Source organism: Triticum dicoccoides, chromosome 3A (assembly GCF_002162155.2).
Source record: "Triticum dicoccoides isolate Atlit2015 ecotype Zavitan chromosome 3A, WEW_v2.0, whole genome shotgun sequence".
Classification (NCBI taxonomy): domain Eukaryota; kingdom Viridiplantae; phylum Streptophyta; class Magnoliopsida; order Poales; family Poaceae; genus Triticum; species Triticum dicoccoides.
This window is the reverse complement of record NC_041384.1, coordinates 387,900,208-387,911,099: the sequence shown is the minus strand read 5'-3', so window position 1 is coordinate 387,911,099 and position 10,892 is coordinate 387,900,208. Positions and strand designations below refer to the sequence as shown.

Below are 10,892 nucleotides of genomic sequence, written 5' to 3'. Positions count from 1 at the left end.
CAGATGTCCCGATGCATGCACGCATGTCCGGCTGGATTTAGTTTATCGTGCATGCGTCGTCTGAATTTGTCGTGTGTATAGCACGGCTCCCATAATAAACTCACTCATCGCACCGGCAAATTCCGATGCCGAGCACACTTACGCACGACACCATAAATTCGGATCTTGACCACCATCATGAGGATTTGGTTTGGAAGCGCAACAAGTCCGATCTTCTCGGAGGTGAATTTTCGTACTACAGCTCGCGTTGTAGTTGTTATCTCGTTGGTGATCATCTACCGCTACTACTACCCCCTAGATAGAGGAGGAGAATGCCACGTTTCTTATCTCGGTCTCTTTTAGTACTCTCTTTGGTTTTTTTACTTTGCATATAAGAATTGTCTGAAGTCTGTAAGTTTGACCATATTTATATGAAAAATGTTAATATCTACAATGCTAAATTTATACAATATGAAAACTAAGGTCATGACGCATCTAACGTTGTTGATTTCACATTATGAATGTTGGTATTGTTTTCTATAAAATTGGTCAAAGTTTACGAGTCTTGACTTCAGACAGATCTTATATGTAAACTAAAAAGGATCGGGGGAGTACACACAAAACCACCTATAATTTACTCTAACTGAACAGAAATTAGCACTAAATGTGAAAACTCAGCAAAGCCGCTAAATACCAAAGGGTTAGAAAGACCACAAACAAATGAAACTCAAAGCTACGAAACCTCTTGTTTTCTTTTCATAAAAAGAAGAAACCAGAGAAAGAGAGAGAAAAGTAGTACTAGTACAGTACTCTCAGCAGTTGTGGGGAAGACAGGCCCGGCCCCAACAATGTTGGACCCACCAACCAACACCCATCCATCCATTCCTCCCCTATAAATGGACGCTTCCCCCCACAACATCCGGCTCAACTCAGGTCTCCCTCCGCCCCGGCCCCAAGTCACAGCCTCGCCTCCCCTACCACCATCAGCACCTACCCGAAGCCAAGAACCACCTTCCGCCCCTCCACCACCTGGCCGGCGAGAACCACCAGCCTTCCCTTCCCGACCCCAACACCGACCGACGGATCAGGCGATGGCAGTTGAGGCCACGGCAGAGAAGAACACCGGCGCCGCTGCCCCGGAGAGCGGGGACAGGCGCTCCCGCTTCAGGCGGATCTGCGTCTACTGCGGCAGCGCCAAGGGCCGGAAGGCCAGCTACCAGGACGCCGCCGTCGAGCTCGGCAAGGAGCTGGTACTTGGTCTTTCTTCTCCCCCTCCCCCTCCCCCTGTCACGCTCACGCTCACGCTTACGCGTAGAAATCTTTTCTGTTGGGTTTATAAATTTTGCGGCAACGGAAATCTTCTTCTCCTCTTTTATTTCGCTCGCCCCCACATGTTGGCCTTGTTGTTCGTGTTTGTTTGGGGATGGCACGTCACCAGCTTCTGCCTGCCTGCTGGCTGCTGAGCTGTAGAACGTCGTGGGGTGCACGGCGCACTGCATCTGCATGGATCACGCCTGTATGATCATACCTCACGCGCCACGCTGGTTGCATAGTGGCTCGATCACGCCTCACGCACCGCGCGCGCTGGACAAATCACAAATGGTACTACTTGCTAGAAGTTGCTGCATCCATTTGCCATTTCTGCTCTCTCCGAAATGGTCCGTCATGGCTGGGTCATGGTCATGGTCACGGAAGACAATGATGGCTTGCTTGCTTCCCCCAAGGAACGATCTTTCATGTTTTGCTTCTTGCATATACTACTACTATTTCAGTTTCAACACAAGAAATCCCACCTTTAATTTGGTTTCTTGTTTGCGTTGCAGGTGGAGAGGGGCATCGACCTGGTCTACGGAGGAGGCTCCATTGGGCTCATGGGCCTCGTCTCCCACGCAGTCCATGATGGAGGACGCCATGTGATTGGGTAACTTCATTTCATTGCCTCCCCACCGTATATCATAGCATAGCTCCCTCTCTCTCTCTCTCTCTCTCTCTCTCTCTATCTATCTATCTTGTTTGATGAGTGGTGTTCCTGTGCGTGCATGCTTCCTGCTCCTTCTTTGTACGCATCAAGATGGCAGGCAGCCTTTGGTTTGGTTTGCTTTGATCTGGGGCCAGGGCCAGGGCCAGAGGGGGCAGCAGTGGGAGGCATTTTGAATGCGTCTGAGTTCCATTCACAGGAGTGGAACCACCTTTTGGACTCGCTTCCGAAAGGCTCCTAGCCTGCATGCTCCAAATGGACTTCCCTCCTCCTCTTGGAGTGCCCCTTCTCTCGTCCCTCCCTCTAATTATTCCCTACCAGGACTCCAGTACCACCAGTGCTCATTCAGTCCATCTCCATCTCTCCCTATACATGCACAGCACGGTCCAGCTAGCCAGTAGTAGAGGTGTTGTGCCTACGCTAGGAGGAGTAGTGGGCACTGGTTTTGCCAGTTTCTTGCCATGGCAAAAAGCTGTGGCCTTACTTACTGTTTGACTGCTTTATGCCAACAACTGACGTGTCTATCTGTTTGCTCTTCTCTTTTGTCCGGCAGGGTCATCCCCAAGTCCTTGATGCCCAGAGAGGTGAGCGATCCATCTACTACTCTACTCCCCCATTTGCTTCATGCATGTTTCTACTTTTACTCCGTTTTGCTAGGCATGCGTGCGTGCGTGCGTGCCATATCCACTTCAATTCTCTCTGCATTTACGTTGCTCACATGAATATGGTGCGCCGCTCCAACGCCAATGCGTGCTCCCTTTTAAATGTACCACTACGACTATCAATTCAAAGCTACTGCTTCGCTTGCCTTGCCTTTGGACTTCACCTCACCGGATATGCAACCTACTCCTTGGCTGAACATAGTAATAACTTGAGTTTTTTACTACTACTACCACCTATAGCTGAACATGGATAGCACTTTTACTAGTAACTGTCCTTGTTATTGTTATTGACCAAGGTACTAGTACTACTATGGAGAAGTAGAAATGTGTCTAGCTGAACACGTCCTTTTCTTGTTTATTTATTACTGTACTACTAGTACTATATGATGAGCTCATGCAGGTGCAGTACGTACCGTACAGAAATGTGTGTGCGGTTCTTTACATGCAAATTAAAAACTTACTTTCTCAGGACCTTTTTCTTTCGTTGCATTTGCTAGTTTTAGTAGAGGGTTTTGAACACATGATCTAATTCGAAGCTGAAATGCGCAACCATTAATGGTACTGCCTGCTTAACATTCCTGTCACTGCTTCAATCTTCAGGTCACTGGAGAGCCTGTTGGGGAAGTCAGAGCCGTCTCCGGCATGCACGAGAGGAAGGCCGAGATGGTTCGCTCTGCTGATGCCTTCATTGCCTTACCCGGTATGAGAGAATCTTATCTTAGTTGCTCCCAACATGGATGGATCTCCTGTCAAGTGTGATTTGAATCACTGGATTCTTCAATGCAAGATCTGAAAAATCTCCATCTCTTGCACCACAGGTGGCTACGGGACTCTGGATGAGCTGCTCGAGGTCCTCACGTGGGCCCAACTTGGGATCCACAAGAAGCCGGTAACGACCAATTCTGATTCCTTGTAGCATCAACAATTCGATCGTCTCAAAAGCTTAATTATATGCTCATGATTGCGCGATAGTTTAACCATCATGCGTGCTGCCTGCATGTTTCCGAATCCCTTGCTTGTCTGATCTGCGGCTATCCAGGCAATTAGTTTAGCCCAAAGTCGTGTTTAGGCCTTGATTGTGGCTTGGTGGTGCTCCCAGTCCCATCCCATGTGATTGGCCGGAAGCTTTCGCCATCTAGAGGATGGCAAATTATTGATCAGTAGTTTAAGCAGCCTAGCATCTCAGAGACCAACATATAAGTTTGGGGAGCATGCGATCCGCAATCTCCATTATTTATACTGTAGGTATTATTAGAATTTAGAATGATGTTTGGAGGATCTTGTGCCGGTCGGATTTACGTTGAAAAAGGAATGTATTGTTGGCATCTAAGGTAGAAGACCGATCCACGAACCACAAGTTGTAGAGGAGTGGACGGTTTGAATAATCTCTTTATTAACTAGTAACGAATGTTCTCCACTTCGATTTATCATATCTATCACTATTATTTGTGCTTGAGGGGCCCTACCAAATGTTGTATTCATGATATCTAGGTGGAACGGATCCATGTTAGTATTTTTCGGAAGAAATCTGTTATGCTGAATCTTAATGCTTAGATCCCTCTTTTACTATTCTCAATCAATACAGTATTACAGTACAGTAGCAGTACACATTAGCAGCCAGTAACTAGTAGGGGTTAACGACTGATCTCTTTTGGTGGATATTGACCGAGCAGATCGGGTTGCTGAACGTGGATGGGTTCTACAATTTCTTCCTGTCCTTCATCGACATGGCTGTGAGCGAAGGATTCATACAGGAGGACGCGAGGCACCTCGTCATCTCAGCTCCAACCGCCAAGGAGCTAGTTCTCAAGCTCGAGGTAATTATATACAGACCCAATCAATATCGTTACTGTTACGTGGCCACCGTCAGTCAGTGTGTTGACATGTACTAGCATGCATGAATTTGCAGGAGTATGTTCCGGACTACGAGATCGGGCTGGTGTGGGAGGATCAGGGCCAGATCACGCACGGCTTCGTGCCGGAGCTGGAGCCCGGCATTGCGTCGTCATGATACGATTCATCGTGGAAGCGTTTCTGAACTAAGTAACATCTGACCGTGCAAAAAAAAAGAAGAAAAAAAGATGGGAGTGTGCTAGTCCTTGTCAGTCGTAGCTTTTGCCTGTCACTGCCAGTGGCATGACAGTGTTAGCATTGAGTAGCAAGTAGTGGTGCGGTTGATGATGGGAGTTCTTTTGGTCGTAGCTTAGGTACTAGAAGTAGAAGGAAGGGATTGCATGTACAAATGTGTCATGTAGGAGCAGCAGCAGATGTGTGTTCCTTAACTATCAATCAAGAATGGGAAAATTCGTCTCGCTCCGTGTGGATCTGTTTGCTTGCACGTGTGTGTCGCTCATGGATGATGTGCAAACAAATGATGATTCAAGCCGTGATAACGGAAGAAACGAAGTGTTTGTAGGCCAGTGTGCCCTAGACAGCTAGACTAGATGAAGATGAAGGAGGAGGATCCGCGTCGTTGGTGGAAGGGGCACATCGTTTGTGCGCTTTTGGAAAGCCGGGGCTGTCGCCGTCGCGCGCACGCACGCACGCACGTCGGCGATGGGACCTGTCCCTCCCGAAGGCACTGAGAGAGAGAGGTCCGTGTCGAGATGGTGTGTGTGTCGGCAAGGGACAGGCAGACACCGGTGGGCCTCGCGGCGGCGACAATGCGGCTCCCGCCCGTGGATGGATTGCCTGCCGCACGCGCTTCCTTCCTTCTTTCTCTCCTTCTTTCTTTCTTTCTTTCGGTTGAGACGCCGTTTTCTCCTCCTGCTTCCTCCAAAGGCAGGAAGAATCTGCTGCTTGCTGCGGCCCATAAAAGGAGACTGACTTTGGCTGGACTGGCTAAGGTTTCAACTTCAACAGGCTGCCCTTAGTCTATGCGGCCGGTGCGGCGGGAATGGCCATGGATGTGAAAGGAATGGCCGTGTACGTCTTGTTTAGGCGCGCACGTACTACTCCTACGTGATATAGTTTATTCAAGGAGTTGTCTTCGTTCAGCATAGGATATGTGCATATTCGTGCGGTTTGGTCGATGCTCTTTTTCTCTTCCGTTTCCACGCTTCAGGGCCATTTTCAGCACACACTTTGCCGTCTTCGTTGCCTGTCTTCTGTCAATAATTGCCCATGTTGCTTTCTACCATCTTTCATTACGCATCGGCATCACCACACCAACGCCCCTAAAAAAGAAGCAGCACCATCTTTACCGATCGACCTCACCCTGTCAGTCACCCACCCTTTCTCCATGGATTCCTTCCCATGTTTTTTTTTTTGACAGCAAGGTTGTTGGTTCAACACATCAACAAGTATTACTACTTGTGCTACTCACCATCAGAAATTCAAACGACTAAGGGCCTGTTCGGATAACCACCTGCTCCCTGAAATTTCGGAATCTGGAAAGTACCTACATGCGCGCTCCACGATTTTTAACTGGAACTCCGCCCGCTCCGGGAGTGGCCTCGTGGAGCGGCGGGTCTCCGAACAGGCCCTAAATCAAGTAAATGAAGCTAACCTTCCTCCATCTCAGCTCTTCATATCGCACTTTCCACTTCTTCACCTGCCGTGGATGGATTCCACGCTTGTTGGTGACCAGATCAACTCCCTCCCTGTGGTTACCAGTGTGTTCTCTGAGACCACGTATGTTAGTACTGCTTTTTTAACAGGATGGCAAGTTGGAACAATACATGCAACCAGGGTCGGTAGGTCCTTGTATCTTCTGCGACTGCTTTACTCACTATGTCAAACACCAAGAATTCCTTGTTTCTATCGAATAAATACTTACTTGACTGCCAAAAATGCAGACTTTCAAACTGGATGCACCTACCTGGACTGCTTCACGGTTAATACATGGACCAGGCACTCAACAAAACTTCACCAACAATGCAGCAAGAGACCCAGAAAAATCAGACGACGACCCGCTGATGACAACGCTGTAATTATATACTTCTACTAAGACTAGGAGAGCTGAGAGCAACCCGATAACATTTGTATCCATCCTTAGCACATGTTTTCAGGAGTTGTTACTCGACACGACACCCCAAGTAGCATACAAGAAAATAGCCCACAAAAATAAAGCCTGCTCTGAACTCAACTGTCTATATCATCAAGTACAACAGGAATTGCAGAGGGTCTCGTTATTTTTAGTTTTTTCATTACTGGTTAACAGATTACACAAAGGAAAGGGATCACCGCTTTTCACTCGAATGGAACGGGCGAGCCATGCTTCTTGTTGACAATGGCCATGGCCAGGTACCTGCTGCCCATGCCGATGGGCGTTTGGTCATCAGGCCCTTCCCAGAATGGGGCTTCTCCGTCTCCGACTAGACGCCAGTAGCCTGTCCTCAGAGACTCCGCCTGCTTCTCGTCACAGTTCTGCATAAGGGCTTCCACCCGGAAGTTGATACCAAGAGAACCCAACAACTGGGATTGAGTCATTGGTCCATGGACGGAAATATCATCTGCAGATATAACAACAGACACAAGCCTAGTAAGAAATGCTTGCCTTGCCATGAAAAGTACAAACAAGCAATAAGAGTTCATAAACGTTGCAAACCTGAAGCATCCTTGGCAGAGTGCTTGATTGCAGCAAAATCAACATAGGCACTGAGATCAGCAGACCCAGGGTCGTCTAATATGTGAACGAATTTGTGTTTGCGGATTGCCTGCATATATATCGTTATTTTCTTAATGTACATGTCATTTATTCAAGAGACTAGTCTATTGCTTACAGAATTGATATTCGTAAAAGAACAGTCCATGAGATAATTCCTTGTGCAAGCACATTATATATAAAACCAAATACTGTACAAAACAAGGAATAGAATTTGGGTATCATGTGAGCACCAAAGACTATCCAGTCTACTTTTAGCAATTTATTTATGTCAAGAGATCCACAGGGGCAGGACTAGCTGGAGCTTTGTACACACTACGGTCAACAACTTCTTCAGTTCAACTCAGGTGTAGCGAAACAATTCTAAAATGCAAACCTGAAGACTATCAGACACTATTCCATTTTTGCCATAGTCAATGATCAGAGCACCTCCACCATCTGAGCTAATTCGGTCTGCGATCTGTTCGCTAATCTCCATTGCTTTCGGGCAGACTTCAATCTGCTCAACCTTCTCGAGCTCCTCAGGACTAGCCCATTGACAACGTTTGGAGAGGAAAATTAAAGAGGCTGTAGGCTGCGGAGACAGAACAAAGCGAAACCTGCTACGAAGTAAGAATTACACATTTACTTAAGGTTAATAATACTTAACTAAGATTTGTAAAACCTACAATGAGTCTCCTGCGAGATCCACCATCTTTTCACACCAGCCGCGTGACCCTTTCTGCAGGAAAAAATGGTTGTTCAGTGGAACGATTGCACAGTAATTAATCTTTAAGCGTGATAAAATCTGAAACAGACTGCTCACCAACCTGAAATTGATGGATTGGTAAAGCATCAAAGAATTCATGAGCAACAATTATGGTGGGGACTGCAGATAAGACACTTAAAATAAGGCAAACAAGAGAAACCCCAAAAATATGTTTGAAAGACAAAAACTTGAAGATACATAAAGGCAACCCAGTTTCAGAATAAACCATACAACTTGTAGAAGAACGCTAAAGGCAGTCCAACAGAGAGATTACAAGCATCAGAAGCTGAAATGTTTAAGGATCGACATACACCAAGTATCTAAGCTAGCTCATTAGCAAGTTTAAGCATCAGAAGCAAATAAGCAATGGCAGCATAGGTGCTTGAAGATCATCCAACTAATTGGCAACATCATTAGCAAGTTGAGGATAATATATATTGTGCGATTGTGTCACTTTCAAAAGGAAATCGACGATAGATCCGTCTATTTTTGGTCCATGTCATTATGTACTTTAGCACATTCTTTACCACAACAAATGAATCAGACCATACTAATTCCACAAATCTCATGGTATGGTTAAAAGATGAATGACAGTATAAGAGTTTATCATACAAGTGCCTAGATGATATCCACAGTTATACCATAGAGATTAACTACTTAGAAACATGAAATTTGTAGCTGAAAGAGCCCCTTACATCCTGAAGGAACCTGTTCGAGGGAGGCATGCCAATAAACAGGGGCTCCACAAAGCTTGCTAACTGTCCTTTTTTCATCACCAACAGATTCATCTTCACATTTCAGAGTATTGTACTGCACCTTTTGCAATGTAGGGCTACATTCTACCAAGTTAATGTTGAGCGCCTTAGTGAAATTAACGAACTTTGCTGAGCCCTATTGAAATGGACATATGCATTAAGAAACAGGACAGTACAAGTTCGACAAAGGAGAGGCACAAGCAAGAAAACCATACACGAAGTAAATCTGCCAAGAGAGTTCCTCGTCCTGGGCCAAGCTCAATCAAATTCACCTTCTCTGGTTGCCCCATTTGCTCCCACAGACACATCGCCCACACACCAATCAGCTGAGGCAAAGCAGCAAAACATTATTTACTCTTATCTCATAAGCCATAGCATAAGATCAACCAATCGAGTAAATCAACCACTGGACAAATTAAATTCACCATACGAATATAAAACACTTAATACGATTCTGAATATCATAATTTCCAATAATACTATAGTCCTGCAGCAAAAATGATGTGCAATGGAAGTGCACAAACATAAAAGATTACAATGCCTCACAACCATTCATAAATATCACGTGGTGTATCGTTGCATTGTTATACATGAAACAAATGGTCCATCTCTCTGCCATCACTGAATTTCCAAGTGTGGCACATTACATGATTCTAATACCTGTACTCGCAAAAAAGAAGAAGATTCTAATACCTGAATGCTGGAAGACAAACAGCTAGGGAGCACCACTTACCTCTCCAAACATCTGGCTGACCTCTGGTGAGGTGATGAAATCCCCAGACTCCCCAAACACATCGCGATTCATGTAGTACCCAGACTGTGGGTTTGTAAGCACCTCCTCCATGTACTCAGCTATGCTGATCGGCCCACTCCGGAACTAACCTTCCAATGACAACCGAATCACATTTCCACAATGCAAGCAATGGAGATTAAAGACTAATAATGGAGGGGGGAACCATCGATACCTTTATGATGCTCTTAAGGTGCTTGACAAGGTCAGAGTCCGACGACGGCTCGTGAGAGTGCTCTGTCGCATAGATCAAATGTGCATAATCAGAAACACTGGACCCCAATGTGCATGCGCGTAACAGTCTGAAAAATGTGAATGTGTATGGGAGTGAGAGGGGTGAGACCTGGGGGGCTGTATAGACCGGCGCGGTCCACAGAAATGCTGAGCCTGGCGCCGGAATCGCCTGATGATCCCGGGAGCTTGTCATCCTCCGCCTCATCGTCGCGGGCACCGACGGAGGACGGTGGCGGCGAGGACGTCGGCGTGGACGAGAAGCGCGCGAGGAAGGAGGAGGAGGATATGTAAGGAGGGAGGGTCCGACGCGTGGATGAGCCGGCTTCCCCACTGCAGCCGGTGATGCGAGGGGCCAGGCAGCGGAGCAGAGCGGCGGCTGGGCTCCGAAGCATCTCGACGGCGAGACAGAAGGAGTAGCTGAAGTGCTGGTGGGTTGGGCCGGAGCGGGCACCGACGGAGGACGGTGGCGGCGAGGACGTCGGCGTGGACGAGAAGCGCGCGAGGAAGGAGGAGGAGGATATGTAAGGAGGGAGGGTCCGACGCGTGGATGAGCCGGTGATGCGAGGGGCCAGGCAGCGGAGCAGAGCGGCGGCTGGGCTCCGAAGCATCTCGACGGCGAGACAGAAGGAGTAGCTGAAGTGCTGGTGGGTTGGGCCGGAGAGGGGGTAGGACGACGACGGGTTTCGCTCGAAAGCCCAATGAGCCTGGCCGGGCTATCACTTTGATTACCCCTCTCAGGCCGTTGGATCGTCACTTTTGGGCATCTTTCCTGCCCGCCATTAGCATTCGTGGCCGTTGGATCGTCGTTTTTGAGCGTTTTCTACCATCCGATTGTCTTTTAATTGCACCCCCCGTCGCTTCGTTCGATCCTAACGAGTGCTAACCCTTCTTGGGCCGCTGCTCTGGTGGCTTTTTTCGGCTTCTGAGATTAAATTGAGCCTACCAGGCCTGTAATCGTCCCTTGCGGGGAGGCCGAAAGACTCTCTCACGCGCAGCGGCTGGGGCAAGCACGACCCATCGGGAAAAAGAGCAGACGTGCGAGGTGTTGTCATTTCTCCTCCCCGCAACCACTCATGCGCGTGGCGGCCAGGGTTAGTGATGTTCGATCCTCTGATGGGGAGCGGTGCGAGGCGAGCGGAT

General features: G+C 47.7%; 2 protein-coding genes across 2 annotated transcripts; one reads left to right on the top strand and one right to left on the bottom strand.

Moving 5' to 3' along the window:
- The first annotated feature begins 919 nt into the window (after positions 1-919).
- LOC119268276 (cytokinin riboside 5'-monophosphate phosphoribohydrolase LOG-like) lies at positions 920-4,931 on the top strand. Its single transcript, XM_037549869.1, has 7 exons — positions 920-1,229; positions 1,803-1,900; positions 2,511-2,541; positions 3,220-3,319; positions 3,438-3,508; positions 4,293-4,436; positions 4,529-4,931. Exons 1-7 carry the CDS (start codon positions 1,071-1,073, stop codon positions 4,628-4,630), a joined length of 705 nt encoding a protein of 234 aa, XP_037405766.1. The 5' UTR covers positions 920-1,070; the 3' UTR covers positions 4,631-4,931.
- Positions 4,932-6,580: 1,649 nt separating this feature from the next.
- On the bottom strand, positions 6,581-10,417 carry LOC119268275 (protein arginine methyltransferase NDUFAF7, mitochondrial-like). The gene is made up of 10 exons (XM_037549868.1): positions 9,862-10,417; positions 9,694-9,755; positions 9,462-9,605; positions 8,944-9,054; positions 8,669-8,864; positions 8,035-8,093; positions 7,894-7,946; positions 7,602-7,824; positions 7,169-7,277; positions 6,581-7,073 (listed from the first exon to the last, which is right to left on the bottom strand). The coding sequence occupies exons 1-10, from the start codon at positions 10,358-10,360 to the stop codon at positions 6,811-6,813; spliced, it is 1,719 nt and encodes a 572-aa protein (XP_037405765.1). The 5' UTR covers positions 10,361-10,417; the 3' UTR covers positions 6,581-6,810.
- Positions 10,418-10,892: the final 475 nt, after the last annotated feature.